The sequence below is a fragment of the Macrobrachium nipponense genome, chromosome 12, assembly GCF_015104395.2.
Source record: "Macrobrachium nipponense isolate FS-2020 chromosome 12, ASM1510439v2, whole genome shotgun sequence".
Lineage (NCBI taxonomy): Eukaryota > Metazoa > Arthropoda > Malacostraca > Decapoda > Palaemonidae > Macrobrachium > Macrobrachium nipponense.
In genome coordinates this window covers 58,046,305-58,067,997 of record NC_087205.1, presented here as the reverse complement: position 1 = coordinate 58,067,997, position 21,693 = coordinate 58,046,305, and the positions used below count along the sequence as shown (strand labels likewise).

At 41.9% G+C, this 21,693-nt stretch overlaps 1 protein-coding gene across 1 annotated transcript in view; it reads left to right on the top strand.

Moving 5' to 3' along the window:
- LOC135224546 (uncharacterized) overlaps positions 1 to 21,693 on the top strand; it is a 387,606-nt gene that overhangs the window by 224,141 nt on the left and 141,772 nt on the right. The window contains exon 3 of the mRNA XM_064263643.1: positions 9,114 to 9,210. Within this exon, the coding sequence (XP_064119713.1) occupies positions 9,114 to 9,210 (97 nt within the window). The remainder of the gene's footprint in view (positions 1 to 9,113; positions 9,211 to 21,693) is intronic.

Here is a 21,693-nt window from a genome sequence, read left to right as displayed (position 1 = left end):
TATAAGTGAAATTTACCCATAAAATAATGTTAAAGAAAGCTTATGAAAAGTTTACATGCAAAAAAATAAAAAGTATGGAAGCAATCTCACACATTGAAAACCTCTCTCTCTCTCTCTCTCTCTCTCTCTCTCTCTCTCTCTCTCTCTCTCTCTCTCTCTCTCTCTCTCATTTGTGCGATGAGAAACATGCAGAGTAGCTTTATTGGCCATGACTTGCAATACTTCATCATCTATAAACGTGAATACTGTTGGAATCTTGCTTCCTGGATTCAATTCAAATTCATATCGTTCCTGCTGATCCTGTAAACATAGAATTATTTGGGTTAGAATCATGGCTATATATCCAATCATTATCCAGTGCCAGTTCTGAACAACACATACAAACACTGTGTCTATTTGACGAAGAGTACAAGGGGGAGGACCAACCCTCCCCAGTTGCCTGCTGTGAATAGACCCTCTGCCCCACAGAATTCTTTTTTTACACTGATAATTTGTCCTTCATGCTGATCACTATCATCACTATTAGAATCATGTTGCATATAAGTAGTATCATTTAGTTCCACCTTCACTTCCTGTGAAAGGCTGGATTCCGACTCCCAGACATGACTGAGGGCTAATTGGGTTGTATATTTGTCAACCAATACTCTACTCATGTTGTACAAGAAAAGTCACGCCAATTCCGTTCAAATTGTTTGGCAGGCACAGTAATGTGTATGTATGACGTACCCTAGAACCCACCTCGGTGTTGTTAATGGATGTCAATTGACATACCTTGGGCTTAAGGGGTTAACCAAAAACATATAATGAAACCAAGAACATATAATGGATTTTTTTTTCTGTAGGAGATATGTATACCTGGTCATGCTTGATATACATTTTATTTAGATATATGCAAAAAAAATTTTGCCGTTTTTTGTATGACAGTCTTTTAGATGTGAACTTGGATGTTTTTAATAAATTACTTCATATTATTAATAAATTATTTCATATTATTATGTAAGTTTTGATCTTTGTTTAGGGCAAGTTTTTTGTCAGAAGTTACATTATATGTGGAAAATTGAAATCATTAATTGTTCATATGCGAACAAACCGGTCATAACAATAGGATAGTTTCTAGCGCCTAGCTGGTATCCGGTCAAAGTGCAGATGAAAGCAAGGAATCTTGTGAGATCTGGTAATACGTGCATATATCGGGTGGAGTGGTCAAAAACCACGCACCTACGCCACCGCCTCAGTCTTTTCTTAACCGCCTGGGCGAGAGTTGTGGTCGACCTCTCTCGGCCTTTACCAGGTTCATTGCCCATATCAATTGTGTTTAGTGTGTGTGTGCTGTTATTATGGCTTCTGCTCCTTCTTGGCCTCGTCAACGTGTGTTCCCCGGAACTCCAGGTTTTTTGTGTTCTCGTTTTTTGGCTTTGGCTGCGACCGACCCCCACATCACGTGTAGTAGGTGTCGCTCTAGTGTTTGTACAATAACGAATCCTTGTACAGGATACCATGCATGGCCTAAAGGAGAGTGGAAGTTGTTTTATAGCAAGAGAGAGCATCGGAGGGTTTCTACTCTTCCTTCATGGGAAGGTTTTTCTTCACCTCTTCCCAATGCTTCGTCTCCAGCTGCATTCACACCCCATAGTAGTGTTGTGCCTTTGTCCCCTTCCTTTTCTTCCATCGATTTGTTGTTGGAAGTATTGGGAGGATCTCAGGCTAACTTTACTTATGTTGGCCCTTCTTTGTAGGGAGTTAATTTGATCTGGGAGGGAGGAGGCTTTTTCATCATTCTCCTTTATTCCAGAGTCGGAGGCTTCCATGATGGCGGCAATTTGTAAGACGTTTGGGCTAGGGGGTTTTCCGTCCTTGGAGGGGTTGCTGGTGCACTTCACGGATGCTCACTACCCCCCTCCTCATGCTGGCTAGGCACCTCCCCCCACCTCCCGGCCTCATCTTCGTGGTTAGGTCAGCCATTTTGTATTGCTCCGCCAGTGACTGTTGCCGCTTTGAGTCAGAGGGAAGCCGTGGCATCAGTCCCGCTAATGACATCACAGGGTGAGTCATTTTGTATTCCTCTGCCAGTGGCGTCTGCTTCCCGTTCGGATCAAGGGAAGCTGTGACGTCATCACCACTTGTGACGTCACTTCCATCGTTAACGTCACTCACAGTCGTCTCCTCTGCACTGCCTCACTCTGCCGTGACATCATCTCTGCCGCCCAGATCGCTTCATCTCCCTTCCATGTCATCGGAGCCTTCTCTTGCTCATCCGTCTGAGGCTTTATGCCAGGTGGTTCTTAAGAGGTTGGACTCTGTTTTCGATGATAAGTTGGCTGTCATGTTGGCTGGGAGGACTGGAAGGAAACGTGTTGCATCGTCCCTGCCTCCTGCGAAGAGATCGCATAAGGAACCAGTGTGGTCTTCCCCTCCTTCTTCCCCCTCTCCGCCGCGTCGGCGTATCAAGCGTTGGAAGGCTAGGGACTTTGCTCTTTCTTCGCCTACGAGGGAGGAACAATGCAGCCATGTTCTTGAGAGTGTTGGTGTTTTGGAGAGTGTTTGTGATGGTAATTGCTTCCTAGCAAAGAACGATAAAAGAAAGAACGCATTTTCGAGAAGTTCGGCAGCAAGGAGGCGTTAGCGCATTGTGTTGGAGGTGCCTGTTATCATGATGGTTCTAGAATCGGCAGGACTGTTGTGGAACTCGTCGGGACGTGAGAAACGCCGTGATTTCTGATGCAATCTAAGAAGTTCTAGAAATCCCTGGAGTCTGTGAAGTTCGCCGTAGGCTCCGCCCCCAGAGTGCCGTATAAATACGATGGTCGTAGCAGGAGAAAGCTGAGATCGTAGAAGAGAGACACCAGTTAGTCACAGAGCGATAACCTTAGTAAGAGCCACTGGTCAGAATATCAGTGAGAAATCAGCAGCAGCAGAGATTATCCGTGAGAGATAAGAGAGAAAGGAACCGACGAAGGATCAGAAGAAAAATTGCTCGAGAGTTGGTTGGATACTGGTCTAGTCGTCTTCAGGAGTGGACGAATTATCTTGTGTTATCTCAACATCGAGCAGACTTCAGAGAAGAAAAGGTTTGGGTAGTTCCTGCCTTACAAGTAGACTATTTTCTGCAATATGGAGTCTAAGAGGACGTCTGCAATCAGTTTTCCTTTTGAGAAGCCATCGCTTCGAATTACCAAATTGACTAGCAAGTATTTGAATTGCCTCACTGTTCCCCCAGTTCATTCAGTGTAAGATTCTATCTTTTTATGTAAATAGGAGATACCATTCTGCATTTACCTATGTTAGTAAGCTTGTAAATAAACCTTTGTTGTGTTAGTGTTTCTTTCTATATTCGTATCCCCAGTTTCAACTGTTGGTGTTGAAATATTTTTTTTTTTATTATTTCATATCGAACCTGAAGCGGATCTCTCTCAGAGGCCGTAACAGTGTTAGTGTATGTTCCCTTGTGCAATCTGCTTGGCTGCTTCATCCTCTGCATCGAATCGCGAGCGTGTTGCAAGCTCCCCCGTCCGTACACATGATGCAGGCGCTCCCACTTCTACTTCTCCAGGGCCTGTTCGTCGCTTTAAGGATCTCAAGGCGCCTGTCAAGAGGTCGAAGTTTGTGAGCACGGAGTTGGTGCAGCAGGAGTGTTTGCCTGCCCCTCTCCCTGATGTTTCCAGGAGTTCGACTCTGGGGATTCTCTTTCGATCTCAAGTGTTCAAGATTCCTCTCCAACTCACATTTGTACGTCTGCCACACCCATGCCCATTCGCGCCAATGTTAAAGAGTCATCTGTTGGAAGAGTGCGTAGTGATGTTCCTAGTGTTGTAGTTAGTTCACCACGGAAGTCTGCACGTTGACCCAGCCTAGACATGTTAGTTGGTGTTTCGGGCTGTTTGGCTGCTGATCCTCCCGTTAATTTAAACGAGGAATGTGCCTTAGAGGAGCCTACACACCCTTCTTGTCGTTGGTCTCCATTGCCAGAGCAGGAGGAGGGAGACACGCAAGAGTTTTTGTCTTCCTTTTCAGAAGTTGTCGTTCTCATTTGTGGGTTCAACAATTTGGAAAGTAGGACTCAGGCTCGGTCATCTTACACTCCTTCCTGCTTGGAAGCCTTGCTGGGAGTTACGCAGGATCCCAAATTATCTTTTCAGATTCCCTTGTCGGGGCACGTCCAGTTGGTCTTGCATACAGTTAACACCTTTGTTTCAGATCGGGACGGTTTGCTTCACTCTAGGGGCTCCATCAAGCTACTACACCCGCCTCTCACGAGACATAGGAAGTACAGTGGACCCCCCGTATTCGCGTTCTCCGGATTCGCGGACTCACATATTCGCGGATTTCTCAGGAACGTTTCCCCGTATTATTCACGGAAAATTTGCACTTTCACAGTATTTTTCTATGAGAAATATCCACAAATTCCTGGGGTTTATTTTATCAGTTTCATCATAAAATGTACTTTTAGTGATAAAACTATTAAAAAAACCAAGTATGAAAATTTTTGTGGGTTTTTCTCGAGTTTTAACTAACAAAATAGGCTGATTTTAGCGTTTTTATAGGGGTTCCAAACATTCGCAGGTTCTAACTATTCACGGGGGGGTCTGGTACACATCCCCCGCGAATAAGGGGGGACCACTGTACTATGCTACAAACTGCCTTTTTGATGTCGCGTCATCTTAACCCGGACGTCATTCGTCTGAAGCCGGGATTGACTTTGGAGCAGGTGAGGTTGTTGGCTCTGTCCTTGTCTCCACAGGATGCCTCAGCGTTGGAATCTACAGCAGCCTCCATGTTGCAGACGTTTTCATGGCTAGACTTTTGGTCTATGGTCATTGCCAAGATAGCTTCTGACAGGTCCCCAGAAGGGTTGGTGAGTGCATCCTTGCTTGCCAGTCTGTTGCAGTCTGGAGGCAAGGCGTTTTCATATATGGCTCACCTCAGTGTTAATTTATCGGCTAACCTTCTCCTGATTAGAAGAGACGCGGCTTTATCTAGGATGGAGAGATCAGTTGACCTGGAGTCCTTGGTGGCATTGAGAAATGCGGGTCTGTTGGAGTCCCAATTTTTATTTCCTTGGACCGAGCTGGAAGATGCGATAGACTGGCACCGGGGTGACACCAAAGACAGACTAGTGCACCAGCCTGTGTCTAAGTCGGAGTTTCATCCTTGGAGACAGCCAGCTCCTACTCCTACCACTGCCCAGCAGCAGTCAAGAAGATCGTCACCTGGTAGGCTGTTGAGGAGTTCGGTTTCGGCAGGGCCTCCCTGTTCATCTTAGCCTAGATCAGAGGACTGACGTCCTTTTTGCTCTCATTCCTTAAGCCAAGAAGGGGCCCAAGGGGCAGAGTTAAAGGGGGCCGTCGGTAGGTTAGGTGCCTCTCCGTCTCCTGTGCCACAGGTTGGGGGGTTACCTGGCGGGCCATTGGGCCAAGTGGCAGAGTTATGGGGCGGAGAAGTGGGTGGTAGATGTCCTTCAGGTGGGGTACCTACTGCCATTCGGCTTCTCTCCTACTCTGTCGGACAAGTTGCAGCTCAGGAAGGCATATCCTCCAGATTCTCTGAAGTTCTTGGCAGCTGTGAGGAAAGGTGACTTCATGCTGCCGATAGACTTAAGGAACGCATACTTCCAGATCCCTATTCATCCGACGTCCAGGAAGTTCCTTCACTTCTCTCTCGGGGACAAGGTCTTTGAGTTCAAAGTACTGTGCTTCCAGCTGGCTACAGCCCCTCAAGTGTTCACAAGGGTCTTCTCTCGTATCAAGTTGGCCCATGTTCAGGGGGTCCATTTACTGAGGTACCTCGACGATTGGTTGGTCTTGGCAGTTTCCAGGGAAAAGTTGCTGCAGAACAGGGATCATCTACTTCGGTTCTGTCTGGAGCTGGGCATCGTAGTCAACCAGGAAAAGTCAAACCTCGTACCCAGTCATAGAATTCTCTACCTGGGCATGGTCATCGATACGACAGTTGCAAGAGTATCGTTACAAGAGTTTTTATGTTGGATCAGAGATTGGAGAAGTTGCAAATGGTGGCATACGACTTCCTGTCGGAACCACATCAGTCAGCTCATCAGTGACAGGTTCTTCTAGGAGTTTTGTCTTCCCTGGAGAAGCTGGTCCCTCATGGGCATCTTCACCTTCGGTCTTTACAAGGAAACTGGGGGAATTCTGGTCTCCGGCAGGGGACTCACCCCTGTTAAAGGTTCCTCTGTCTCTGGAAGTTAGAGAAGACCTTCGTTGGTGGTTGGACGACCGAAATCTTTTGAAGGGTGTCCCTCTGCATTCTCTTCTACTGGACTTCCTTCTGTTTTCAGACGCCTCCCTCGCAGGTTGGGGGGCTCATTTAGGCAGCCTCGTTGCCTCAGGCATTTGGAGTTTGGAGGACAAACAGCAGTATATCAAAGTCTTGGAGTTGAAAGCAGTCTTCCTGGGTCTGAAGGAGTTTCGGGAGAAGGTAGAGGGTCATTCTGTCGTTCTCATGTTGGACAACACCACGATGGTTACCTACGTGAACAAGCAGGGAGGCCTGGTTTCTCGTCAACTTCATGTCTTGACCGTCGAGGTTCACCAGTGGGCAGTCAGCAATTCGATAGAGCTCTCAGCCAGGTATATCCCAGGCAAACGGGATGTGGTCGCAGACAAACTCAGTCATCAGGATCAGATCCTAGGCACAAAGTGGTCCTGTCATCAAGTGGTAGCAGACAAACTCTTCCAGGTTTGGGGGAGACCCATGCTAGATCTTTTTGCAACTCATTTCAACAGGAAACTCGAGATATTCTGTTCAGTGGTTCCAGATCCTTTAGCGTTAGTTGAGGACGCATTCCAACATCCTTGGGACAACCTGGAGGTGTATGCTTTCCCTTCGTTTTGTATGATCCATCAAGTTCTGAACAGGCTGATGAGTTCATAGGGTCTCAGGATGACATTGGTAGCCCCTCTGTGGCCTCAGGCGGAATGGTTTCCAGATCTGCTGTCGTTGTTGTCAGAGGTTCCGAGGGAAATTCCCCCTTGGCTGCATCTCCTGTGTCAGCCGCATGCAGAAAGGTTCCACCAGTCAGTAGAATCCCTGTATCTTCACGGTTGGAGGCAATCAAGTATCTCCTCTGAGCGAGAGGCTTTTCTCAGAGAACAGCAGGGCATATGTCCAGCAGTCTCAGAAAGCCGACCTCTGCGGTTTACCAAGGCAAATGGCGATCTACTCTGATTGGTGTCATAAACGGGTTTTTTCTTCACTCACAACCTCTATTCAGCGAATAGCAGACTTTTTAACCTTTCCCAGAAACGAGAAACGTTTGTCTGTTTCTGCCATTAGAGGCTACAGGGCGGCCCTGAGTTTAGTGTTACACCTTAGAGGTATCAACATCTCCTGTTCCTTGGAACTTTCCTTGCTAGTTAAGGTGTTTGAGCAATCAAGTTCTCTTAGGGAGCTCAAGCCTCCGATGTGGGATGTTTCCCTGGTTCTCAAGATCTTCACTAAGGGTCATATGAGCCTTTGCATCGCTCATCTGACAGGAACTTGAAGCTCAAGGCAGTTTTCCCTCTGGCCTTGGCATTTTCGAAGAGGGTTGGCGAGCTCCACAGTCTGAGCTGTGATGTAAAGCACACCAGGAGTTGGGGGTTGGCATCCTTCAAATTTGTCCCGGAATTTGTGGCCAAGACCCAAAATCCCTCTATGCACGATGACAGGTTCACTTCATTTTCCATTCCATCACTGAATAACTTTGTGGGTGGTGATGCTCAATAGACGCAGACTTTTTGTTAGCACAGGACATACAAAGAAAGAGGTGTCTAAGAATACTATCTCTTATTGGATACGGGAAGCCATCAGGCAGGCATACTTAGCTCTTGATGATTCCGCCACCACGTCTGTGCAGGCTAGTGTGCATGACCTTAGAGGTATTGGTCCCTCTCTGGCTTTCAAAAAGAACTTGGCTGTACATAAAGTGCTGAGCGCTGGTACTTGTTTACCTCCTTTTATCTTAAGGATGTTACCCACAGATCTACGGACACGTTTTCCCTGGGTCCTGTGGTGGCTGCCCAACAGGTTGTGTAACTCATAGTTGCCCTTAACAGGGCACTTTTGTATCTTACCTAGGATGATTGTGTGGATGAGAGAATGAATGAGTTTGCTGGTCTCCTTCATTCTCTTCTACCTTTCCTTCTACCTTTGGGCGGGTTAAGGAATAGACACGTCATTCGCTGGACTGGTCTGATACAGGTGAGTAAGGTAGTCTTACTGATAGTGTGGTTGCTTAATATACAAATATCAAACCCTCTATTCGGTAGCACATGCTCCACTCCTTGGCAAGGAGGAGTTGGGAGTGATGGTAAACCCTGGTGTATTGGTTTGCTATTGGACAGTCAAAGTTACTGTATGGTTCCCTGTACAACGATTCTCCCATATATTATTGTATGTCACTCAGAGTCTGAGTGGTTAGATATCAATTTATCTAGGTTCTCAACGGGCTACAGTCCCTCTCCAGAAGTTATTTTTTCTGGAGCTGGACTAGTGGGTAGGCCCCCAGCTGGTTTAGGATGTCTTGTACCTCCCTCCAAGTATGAGTCTATCCTATTGTTAAGACCGAGGGTTTACTCTCATATGAACAAATGACAAATTTTCTAAGACAATTTGTATTTTTCATAGCTACAAACCTGAGGTCTTAACATTATACTGCCCACCCCTGTTTGTTAAGACATCCTGAGTTGGGAAAGACTGACGCGGTGGTGTAGGTGCATGGTCTTTGACCACTCTTCTCCCGATATACGCACACGTTGCCAGATTTCATAAGATTCCTTGCTTTCATCTGCATTTTAACCGGATCCAGCTAGGCGCTAGAAATGATCCTATTGTTAAGACCTCAGGTTTGTAGCTATGAAAAATACAAATTGTCTTAGAAAATTTGTCATATTTTTGAGGTTAGATTAGACCTTTGATTATTATAAACTCAGTTTTTGCATGTAAGGCTGTTTCCACATTTTCAGAAAAGAGTAAAGTAAAAGTACTGAATTGTTTGCATTGTGTTAAATGTAACTAGAAGAATAACGGTATTTTGTGTCTATCCAAACACTGACCATATTAGATGCTGCCTTTCTGAATTTGTATGTTGATTCACCTGAACATTATATTATTTGCAGGCTTTACACTTGGGGATGGGGTGTCCATGGTCAGTTAGGTAATGGTAGTGTTGAAGATTGTCTTGTTCCAACACTAGTTAAAAAGCTTTCAAAAGAGGTAAGTCAAGTATACTGATTTATTTAATGTTACTTGCCAGCATAGAGATGTGCTGTTAAGTTTGATATGTGTTCATTTGAAATTGTTTGTACTTGTTACAGATAATGCAATAACCTGTACGAATTGAGTTTGGTGAAAAGTACCTGGATCTGTAAATTTTACACAGTTGTCCCCAAAACCTTCAGAAAGTTTGGTAGATTATAATCCTTATTTTAAGAATGCATACGTCAAATGGAGAAATCTAGTTGGCTGAGGCAAAAGGGCTTAGGATATTTGAATTACAATATTTGGATTGGTGATGACGTCTAGGGTTTTATAGAAATGTGATGGACAGTGCGTAGAAATGTGATGTACAGTGCATATAAAGATATTTTAGGTAGTAAGTTGGCTAAGGCAGCAACCACCCATAAAGATATTGAACTACCACCAGAGGAAATAAGAGGTTTTCTAAGACTGGCCAGATAGTATGCTGTAGGACTCTTTAATATAGGTACAGAACTTTCCCTTTGCCTGTGCAGACACCCAGTAGTCAAGTGTATTCTCCATATTACATCAGAAATACTATGCTTTTCCTTTTATCATATACATATAAAGATTTTCCAGCCTCTGGGTTATGAAATGCAAAATTTAGTTATCATTGACCAATAAACAGCTGGTCCTAAGCACACAAGCGTTTTGGCATGTTGAATTCATCAGTAAAGGTATGCATAAATTGTAAAAAGATACAGCTCCAAAATAAAATAGTTCTCAGAATTAAATGACCACCCATTACCTAGCAGTGTTTGAGGAACTGCCACAAGTATTTGGGGAAGATAAAAAAAAAAAAAAACAGGCAAAATCCTTAAAACTGTAAATGTGTAAATAATGGTGGGAAAAAGCAGGGAAGTGGAGAAAATTCTGGTGAGAAGAAACATGAACATTTGTGATCAGGGGATAAGGTATAATAGAGCAGGCACAAGATCCATTGTCAGCGATGTGGAGAAATATGAATTCTGGTAGAATGGCGGTTTGGTCGAGAAGGAAGTGGTTGCAGATTGTAGGAGTAGGGCAATTAAATGAACGAACAATGTAGATGATGATGTAAGGCAAGTTTATACACTACAATATAGACCAGAAGAAGAAATGCAAGAATTTTAAGAAAGGCTATCAGGTGTAGTGACAAGTGCTGGTTTGGTGGAATACTGATGTCTGGGGACCTAAATGGCTTAACCGAAATAGGTAGCATTGGTTTTAAAGATGGTATGGTTGGATATAGCCTGAGAGAGAGGAATTAGGAGGGAGGAGCAGTATGGAAATTTTAGTATCTCAGGGTTTATCCTAAGTTTCTTAACATAATTTGTTCCTATGGAGATACAAAAAGGTGGAGATGGAGGATGAGTTGGGGAATGCCCTTGCTCTACTCACACTTTCTGTTCACTTTTCTTAGGCATTGAGAGTGGATGCATCAAATTCTTCTCTTCTTTGTACTCCTGTTAGAGTTTGATGAGACCTTTAGGATTGTGTTTATGTTTTTTTTCCATTTATCATTTTTGGTTTGCTTTCCTCTGTGGATACTAAACGTGAGCAATGCCAGTGTGGTGGAGTTGCTTCATGTCTCCTACCTCCATATACTCATAACCATTGTTCTTTATGTAGGGGAAGTGTGTTTGCTTGTTCTTCCTATTGTTAGGAATGTGGTGATTGGTGTTCTTATTGGTAAAGTTTGGGAAATGAAGGAAAAAAGACAAAAGGTGCTTAGTTCACTGGAGATGCTGTTAGATCCTTCTAGGTCTTTCCTTTTGCCAGCTTCCATATCTTTACAGCCTTCAGAGAGAGGCCTGTTCATACCCTTCCCTTAGGAGACAAAGGTCTTGCTGAGGTTAGCTGGCATGGAAGATTGGCTTTCCCTGTGAGATAAGATGGAAGAAATGTGGTTGCTCCTCCTCTGCATTCTCTTCAACCCCCATACTTGTCCTCACTGCAAAGGCAGAGAAAGAAGAAAGGGGAAGTCCAATGCTTTATATAAGAAGTTCAGATTCCCTCTCACGTGTTCCTCCTCTGTAGAGTTGGGGTAGATTACCTAGAGTTGGTTGCCATACCTTTGGCTGGGCAGCCTATCCTGTCCAGGTCGACTTAGACAAGGGGACTGCACCTTCTCTGGGTCTCATATGCAGATGAGTATGCTCATTTCACCATCCCAGTTCATGCTTGGTGTGTGCGCCAAGTGCATGTGACTGCTTGGAATATCTCTACTCTGTATCTCAGAGGAGTTATATGGGGATGAGTATGCACAACCTCTGCGCGTGAGTAGTTTGGGACATGCTCGCTTGAACAGCAGGTTAAGTGTATACTCCCTTTTTTGGGGGGGAGTGTGTAGAGTGGATCTCATGCATCACATTCTTGTTCGTGATGTTCACATTCTCTGGAGTGCACACAACCTAAATGTTCTCACTGGAGGGGAGAGGTCTCTAATTGCTTCCAAATTACATGCACAGTGGACCCCCCATATTTGCGTTCTCCGGATTCGCGGACTCTCGGGAACATTTCTTGCATTATTTGCGGAAAATTTGCATATTCACAGTACTTTTCTATGAGAAATGCCCACAAATTCCTGTTCTTTTTAATCAATTTCATCATAAAATGCACTTTTGTGATAAAAATATTTAAAAAAACCAGGTTTAAAAATTTGTACTGTTTTTTTTTCCCAAGTTGTAACTAACGAAATAGGAGGTTTTAAGCATTTTTATAGGGGTTCCAATTATTCGGGGGGGGGGGGGGGTGGCATTTGTCTGGTACACATCCCCCGCGAATACAGGGGGACCACTGTCTTCTGTTTGCTTTAGTTTTTGAATGGACTGTTTCCTCCTCTGACCTTTGGTTAGGTTGCCACAATCACAATTATTGCATGGTGTTTTGGAGATGAATTACCTGATCTGTGGTCCAGGCAGTTCCTTCACTTATAGCAGATTGTGCAAACACATTCCCACTTCCTCCCCTCTGACCTTGGGTCAGGTTGCCACAGTCACAATTTTTGCATGGTGTTTTGGATGTGAACAAGCTGATGTGTGGGCTAGGTATGTATTTCCTTCACTTCTAGCAGATTGTACAAACACATTCCCTCGTCATTTCCACATCAAAGATGTGGCCCGTAACATTTTTGCATGCCAGTATGTCAACCAATGGGTTAACTTTGTCTATTTAAGGTGGGAATGTGTCTTTTCAAGGCAAGTTTCTCTGGAGAGTTGCTTCTCTTTCAGGATTAGTTTTATGCTTGATACTTCTTCACTTCTTGTTCCTAAGAGTAATGTTGATGCAGTGATTGAGCTTATGTGGATGGACTCTCAGGACTTATCATCACCTATGTAGCAGCCTTCAAATCCATCTGAGAGGCTAAGGCAAATGAACCTAAGATGGTGGTTTAGTGATTCTTTAGTCACGTACATTGAAGAAACCTGCAGTTCAGAAACCCAGACAGCCTACTCAACCCTATCCTGTTTGGAGGCTGGAGATCCATCCCAATCCTTTTGCTCTCCCTTTCCAACCTCTGTCAGGAAAGGAGGAAGGTAGAGAGTCACTGACTTTGGCTGTCTTGCCATTGGACCAACTGGCAGGAAATGAGCAGAGCTTTGGGTAGTAACAGTTCTTCAGGACAGGGTACAGGCTTCATTCAACGACGTATGTTGTAAGCTCACGAACACACCAATGCTGTTGCTTTCCTCTGCTCCATATAAGTGAGATCTGGGGCCTTTTTGACAGAGGTGGAAGTGATGAAGGAGAAAGACATTGCAAAAGCAGTAGATAAGCAGTCTCTGGGTTACTACAGTTGTATCTTTCTCATGGTAAAGGCATGCAGGGATTAGAGATGCAGGCATTGCCCTGTTTCCTATTTTCCTTGACTAAGTGTGTCACAGGCTTGGTTCAGGATGGAACTACCTTCTTCAGTGTTAGATTCTGTCAATGTTGGTGACTTCATACTTTCAGTAGACTTGAAAGACCAGTACTTTCAGGTACCAGTTACTCACAACTCTCAGAAATATCTCCACCTTGTTTGCAGTGGTACTGTGTTTAGACTGGCTACAGGTCTTTGGTAATCCGGTTATATGGCTCTTGTCCAGTGCCATAAAATCAGCAATTTATGGTGCCATAAGGGCCAAGTTTCGGTTATCGATGCCATAAGGTGCCAATAATAGGGTTATGGTGCTATAACATACCTAACACTGGTGCTATTAACAGGTTATTGGCGCCATTAACTGAAACTTAGTGCCATGAGTGCCATAAGTTGCCGAGTTTCAGTTAATGGGGCTTTTTACTTATCAGCACCCCACCAAGAACGGAATCCTCACCAATAACCAGGGACTGCCTGAATTTGCTTTGGAGTTAGCTTGAGCTCTTCTGATGGGCATTTGATTACCATGATACTTGGGTTGGTCCTAACTTCATCCAGCAATGGCTGTTATGGGAAAGAGACAGACTACTTTCCATTTTCCATGAGTTTGGTATCATGGTACACTGAAGGGAGTCCAATCTCATCCCGAAGTAGAAATTGAAGTACTTGGTCATGCTTTTGAATTTAGAAACAATGAGAGTATTCAATCAAAGTCTCTTGTTAGCAGGTTCAAGGAAGTAACAGCACATTTTCTATCACAGCAGGAAAAACTAGCTCAGCTTTGGCAAGTAGTTTTGGGATATTTGTAGTCCTTAGAGAAGTTCGTACCTCATAGGTGGATTCACCTACAGTCACTTCCTCGGATTTGATGATATCCTCTTTATTTCCTCATTCATTTGTGTCAGGAAGTACCTGGTGTGGTGGATGGATAACAGACAGGACCTCCCTCTTATCAGCTTCTACTTTGAATCAGCAAGTTAGGGAGGACCTGGAGTGCCTGATGGACGACAGACACCTCTTAAAGGGAGTTGCATGAAGCTTCCCTTACCCTACCAATTCTACTGTCCACAGATACATTGAGGAAGAGGTTGGGTACACACATAAGAGGGGAAGTTTATTTCTGATGTTTGTCTGCAGGGCACACCTCGTCTGCATATCAGTGCTCTGGAGTTATCAGTGTGGATGGCGCTACAGCCATCCCGAAAGCAGCTGAAGGGACATTAAGTGGTGTTGATGACTTTGAGGGAAATTACTCCAGTGGTTCCTCATTGGCCCAAGGCCGAACAATATTCCTGTGTCAGCCACACATTTGCAGCATCATCAAGCAATTGACTCCTAGCAACTTCACACATTTAGGTTGTCTAGTTTTTTGTGAGAGGTTTTTCTCATATGCCTGCAAGAGAGATGTTGGGATACCTGTCTATCTTCAGTGAACATGTATCAAGGAAAGAAGGACAACTTTAGTGATTGATGTTGTAGATGCGGAACCTCTTCATTCAGAGCATCTTTTAAATAGATTGCAAATTTCCTCTTCTACCTTACAGAGAAAAGCTTCTCAGTTTCTGTGGTAAAAGTACATAATTCAGCCTTGTTACAGGTCTTCAAACTGAAGTGGCTAGACCCCTCTATTTTGGTGGAAATATCTATGCTAACAAGAAGTTTTAAGTAGTATTGCCATACTAAAGGTTTTGGCCTCCAGAGTGAGAGGGGAATTACATGGTCTGTCATATCTTGTCCCTCACTTAAAGGGTTGGGGATCTCTCTCATTCTCTTTTGTTTTTGAGTTTGTGGTAAAACCTCAGAACCTGTCATTTATGGATGAGATAGTTTTTCCATTCCCTCCCTTCAAGACTTTGCTGGAGACCCAGACAAAATGCTTCTTTGCTTAATGCACACATTTAAGCACCATCTGAAAAGGACCTGCTTTATGACCCAGAGTATATACGACTCTTTTTGTTAGTATGGGTATGCTTAAGGAGGAGGTTTCCAAGAATGCCCTCTACTTCTGGCTACCTCACTTTACAGATGAATGAGGGCAGGAGTTTGGCAAAGACATGTTACTTTTACATAATTGTACCTGAGGGATGTCATGCAGAAGTCCGTGAACACACACACTTTAGGAACTGTGGTGGCTACTCAACAAGTTATATAGTCACCTGTGTTCCATTTGGCCAGAGAAGTATCTCTTCCAAATACTCAAGCCAAATGTAGCAGTATTATTGTTAAATGTCTGGAACCTCCTCTTATTGTCTGCTTGTAATAAGAACAATAATGGGCTGGAGTTCACACTAGAATCAGATTAGATACAGGTAAGTACATAACAAGCAACCAGTTCTAACTAGTTCTAGAATATGTTGCCATGTGTCCTTTCTCTTTTAACATGTGGGAGAGAGAGGACATGGTGGAACTTCTTCTGAATCCAGTACAGTCACCACCCTACTTACGAATATTCAAGACAAATATTCGTTACAAAAATTCAGATATGAACAGACGGGTCACAAGTCAAAATTGTTAGGAGTGCTCCCTTTTGCCAGCTGTAAGTTCAGATTTTGCTCTGCATGCCTATTCTGCTAGTAAGAATTTCAGTAAAGAACAGAAAAACACAAGGAAGAAGAACCTGTTCCTTTAACCCCTTCCCTAATTATCCTGAGTATTCTCATAATTAGCTGCCATGTACTGTATTCTTACAATCACAAGAATAGTCTTTTGTATATGTGACTTACCCAGTAATTATAGTGCTAAGAGTTTCTTCTCAATGGCAGCCTTAGATTCAAATTTCATGGGTAGTGCTGTGATGGCTCAGTGTAGGTATGCAGTGCGTCCTCCAGCGACAATACTAGGAATGACACCTAATTGATGCATTCTCTTTTCTGCTTGCGCGACGAAACATTGAGTGCTCACAGCAGCTTGTTCTTACTTTCTGGTTAAATCACTGGATTTTGGTAGTGTTACAACCACCGGAACTCATACATAGCCTTCAAGCATAATGAACTTTGTTTTTTGTTTATTTTATTCAGATCATCAAGCTAGATACTTGCAGTCCCCGGGAATAATAATGGCCTTATAAAAAGTTCTTGAATGTATCAATATTCAAGTATACTGATCAAGTACTTTTGCATGTATATCTTTTGACTTACCGGGTTTAGGCTACATGTAAGTTGTCAGTTAATAATTGCCTTAAGTGATCTTGATATTACATCAATGCTTTAGGCCAAACTTTCGTTTTTGAATTTGTTTACCACCCATAAGCTGTTAGCAAGACACCAGTAAATAGTTACCTTAGGGCAATCCTTTTGCACTCGTGATTGTTCATTGGACATAGGCTATTCTCAAGCTGATGGTAAATGAGTACCTTAAAGTAATTCTCGAATGTTATCCATTCTTTTATCCCAAAACTTTTGAATTTATGTACCTACCGGGATTAGGCTACTTACAAGTCACACGTTAATGATTACCTTTAAAGTAATTCTTGAATGTTGCATGACAGTGTAGAGGTTGAAATGTAGTAAGGAGAGTATGGTGTTATGTTTGGCTACAGGAGGCCATAAGCCGATATGTGCCTGTCAGTCAAGTATTTATTAATTACCAGGTTTTTGCTTCGGCAGTACTTTGGTACATTACAGAGAGGGCCAGAATGGCCTCGGCATACAGAGGTATTTTTCTGGTGTAATACAGTTGTGACCTTTCAATCCTAACTTCCAGCTCGCTTCGCGGACTGGGACTCGGGCCACTCAAGTCAATTAACGGGGTGCGTAATCGGTTATTGGATTCGATTACAGTGGTACCTCGAGATACGAAATTAATCCGTTCCGAGGCGGCCTTCGTTTCATGATTTTTTCGTATCTTGGAACACATTTTACATGTAAAATGGCTAAACCGTTCCAGGCCCTCCAAAAACACCCCATTAAATTTCATAATAAAGCTAAATTGACCTATAAACAATGAAATACTACAACAATTTGGACCATTCAATACCTAAATAAAGAATAAAAATGCAAAACCTGTAAATAAAGTGTATATTAGTGTACAAGAAATATTATTACTGTAACGTAAAGCTTACCTTTTGAGTGAGGCTATCTCTGAAAGTGGCGGCAGAGGAGGAGGAGGACAAATGGCAGATACGTACACTTAACTTTACGAAACATAAAAAAATGTCAGAAAAACAAACTAAACTTTACAAAACACATTAACAAAACTGTAACGCTTAACTTTACAAAAAACTTAAAATAAAATTTATTTTGTCTTTTTTTGACTTTTACATTTCTTTTTACTTTTTTATACTTTACGTAATTTCAATTTCTTCCACCGAATGGATGCCAGTCCATTTACAGAATTTTTTGAACCACCCATGAGAAGCCTTGAACTCTGGGGTTGCCGTTGATGTACCCTCTCCGCCGTCGTCTTGGGCTTGGGCAATCAAATCGCCGAAAATAGCGCTGGCCTTCTGGCAGATTGCCGTCTCGGTTATCGTATCACCATCGATTTCTTTGTCCTCGATCCATACAAGAAGCAGCCTTTCCATTTCATTATGCACATGGCTCCTCTTGTTGGACAAAATAGTCACGCCCTTGGAAGGTGTAGCTGCTTTGATGGCTTCCTTCTGCTTAAGGAAAGTGCCTATCATCGACGGATTTCGGCCGTAATCCTTAGCGATCACACTCAACCGCAAGCCAGCTTCATACTTTTTTATTATCTCCATTTTGTTCTCCATAGAAAGCATTCTCTTCTTTCTGTGAACTTCAGCAACTTTCTTGGGACCCATGACTCTATGTACTCTACTTAATTAAGTTATGTTCTCACAACATGATAAAGTAGCACAACACGATAATATGTACTGCAACGAAATCACTAACGAATTTACATTACTAAACGAAATCGTTGGACCGAACATATGCCGATTGCGTACGGTAAAGTTTCGGGTGCGGAGTGGCCGAGCTAAGGCACGCCAACACGTACGTATAGAAGATGCATGATGGGAGGGATGCTGTCCAATTAGAGAGAAGGATCTCATGGCTTGGCTAGCATCAGGAACCAATGGGAGAGCAGGAGGATGGTGGCGAGTCTACTATAACTAAGAAGGCGGCGTGCGGCGCGAGTTTCAAAATTGTTATGGGGCGAATCTCGGACTTTCAGAAACCTTTCGTATCTTGAAAACTTTTCGTATGTAGAGCAGTAAAATTTTTCGTGTTAGCTTTCGTATCTTGAGTTTTTCGTAAGTTGAGCCTTTCGTATCTCGAGGTACTACTGTACTTTGAATTCCTGATACAGTGTTCCCCCCGTATTGTCTGGGGATGGGTACCAGACACCCCTGCGAATAGCTTGAACCCATGAATAGTTAGAACTCCCCTCTAAAAATGCTTATATCATCCTGTCTTGAAAGTTCAAATACCAAATGTATACTTAAAGTATCATCCTACATCAAATATACCATTGAATTGGTATTATTAATATAATTTCAAAGTTATCTGAAACATTTTTCCATTAGAAATATATAAACAGCCAAGCTGCTAATGACTGTTATCTTGCATCAGCAACAAGGATAAAACTCCAGTAAAGTTATGCCATGAAACATGACCGTAGATAAAATTGAGAGAAAATCATTTTAATCAAAACTACTGGGCTTGAAACAACAAATTTTACTGTTGTTTTCATTCAAATAAAAGGTAAATAACACAAAGCTCGTATTGCAATGAAATCAAGTGAAAATAGCCAACAGAATTTTTTTTATGCAATAAACATGCTCCCAAAGCAATCTGTTAATGTAAATGATAAATTAGCTCACAAGGAAACTTATTCAAGCCATATTTCAACTTAAAAATTCGTCATATAACGAAAAATGACATTGTCTCGTAAAAGTAATGTATCTAGATATTTGTTTATTCTTACTAGAAGCAAGAAAATTCACACAGAACTGAGTTAAATATGGCGAAATAAACTCGTATTTACCATCAGCTGATTTCTAAACCAAAACATTGACTGCTATGTTATTATTTTATAACACAATATTATGAGTATACGTACAATATCATTGGATACGGTGAAGTAATGTATAACTTTTTAAAAGATCCAGGGAAAAGATGCATATTATTCGTTACGTTTGTAATTGTACATAGTCATCAGCAATATGACATCGCTCAATTATGCTGATGTCGGAATGAAGCTGGTTTAGTTTTGTGTCAAATTTTTTTCTTTATTAATAAATTTTAAAAATTGTTTGCTTTATTAGTAAATACATTCTGTGCTATGTCGACGGCTGTTGTCTGCAGCACTGATGCACGGGTGATTTGAAAACATAGCTCAGGTGTCAATTCACACTAAATCGAAATTTTCATGTTTTTTAAACATTTTTAAATATTTTCTAGCTCGCGTTAAATCGAAAACACATTAATTAAACACTCTTTGAGCAGTGACTGTAATTTCAAAGTAATCTTAAACATTAGTATACCCTTCAATGTATATACGTACAGTCTGGTTCCGAATTATGTGATTCCCCTTTAATGTGGTCGATAGTTCTCAAAAATAGATTTTCTGTATCTAGGAACCCATTCAAAGTCTGCGAGTCGCACACTGCAAAACGTATAAAATCTATAGTCTTTTTAAGTATTTTAAGTGGGTTGGGGAGGGGGGTTTGGGTCGCGGGTATCTGAGAGAAGGGGTGGGGGAATGCTTGGAGGAAAAAACTATTATTCCTCCAAGGGGGAATGCGAGAGAAAGATTTCTTGCTCGGCCATTAGCTAAGACAGAAGGCTCTGCCTCACGCATTTGTTATGTCATAGTGCAGTGTTTATGAATGATTGGTATCGTCACCATCGTCATACGTATTATTCAGATCTGCGAGGTGTATACTGAATTATCAGTATCATCATCATCGCCATAGGTATTATTCAGATCTGTGAAGTGTATTCTGAAGACTTCTGCTCAGCCATTAGTTAAGATGGAAGGCTCTGCCTCACGCATTTGTGACATCATAGCGCAGTGTTTATGAATGATCGGTATCATCATCATTGCCATACGTATTATTCAGATCTGTGATGTGTATTCTGATCATCCGCATCATGTACACAGTATCCCTCTTACGCCGACTGCACGTATTTTATGTCGACATTTTTTGTCTCTCGTGTGCCGACTGGACGTATTTTACGTCGACTTACAAAAGTTTTTTTAAAAATTCGCGGAAAAATACTTATAGGCCTACCAGCCTAAAATTTTTGAATCACACGCCTTGGGGGATGCTGGGAGTTCACGGATCAAGGTGTTGTTTTGTTTACAATTGTTACGCAGGCGCGCAAGCGCGAATTTCTTTCTTGCCGCACTAAAAAGTATCTGTGACACATCTCGGAAATTATTTCGTCACTTTGACATAATTTTTGTACCATTGTAAATTAGCCGTTACATGAAGTATTAAATATGAAAATGTGCGCATTTTTATGTAGAATACAACAATAAAATACTCATGATTGTAGCTTTTATCAGTTTTGAGATATTTTCATATAAATAACGATAATTGCCAAAATTTCAACCTTCGGTCAACTTTGACTCTACCGAAATGGTCGAAAAACGCAATTGTAAGCTAAAACTCCTATATTTTAATAATATTCAACCATTTACCTTAATTTTGCAACTAATTGGAAGTCTCTAGCACAATATTTCGATTTATGGTGAATTTATGAAAAAACTTTTTCCTTACGTCCGCGCGGTAACTCTTCCGAAAAAATCATACATGCGATTGTGGTAATGTTTGCACCATTTTAAAATTAGCCGTTATATAAAGTTTTATATATGGAAATGTGCGCAATTTCATGCACAATACAACTAAAAACAACCCATGGTTGTAGCTTTTATCAGTTTTGAAATATTTTCATATAAATAACGATAATTGCCAAAATTTCAACCTTCGGTCAACTTTGACTCTACCGAAATGGTAGAAAAACGCAATTGTAAGCTAAAACGCTTATATTCTAGTAATATTCAAGCATTTACCTTGATTTTGCAACAAATTGGAAGTCTCTAGCACAATATTTCAATTTATGGTGAATATATGAAAAAAATAACATTTTCTTTACGTCCGCGCGGTAACTCTTCCGAAAAAATTATACGTGCGATTGTGGTAATGTTTGCACCATTTTAAATTAGCCGTTACATAAAGTTTTATATATGAAAATGTGCGCAATTTCATGTAGAATACAACTAAAAATAATTGAAGGTTGTAGCTTTTCTCATTTTTGAAATATTTGCATATAAATCACGATAAATAGAAAAAAAACCACGTTCGGTCAACTTTGACTACCGAAATGGTTGAAAAACGCAATTGTAAGCTAAAACACTTACAGTCTAGTAATATTCAGTCATTTATCTTCATCTTGAAACAAATTCGAAGTCTCTAGCAAAATATTTAGATTTATGGTAAATTTAAAAAAAAATCTTTCCTTCCCTCCGCGCGCGGATTCTCCGCCACAAATCTCCGAAATGCGTACGTCCCATTCTCGGAATATTTGCTCCGTTTCATATTAGGCATTTCATAGAGTTTTATATATGAAAATGTGTGCAATTTTATGTAGAATAAAATGAAAAATATTTGAAGGTTGTGCTTTTCTTATTTCCGAAATAATTGCATATAA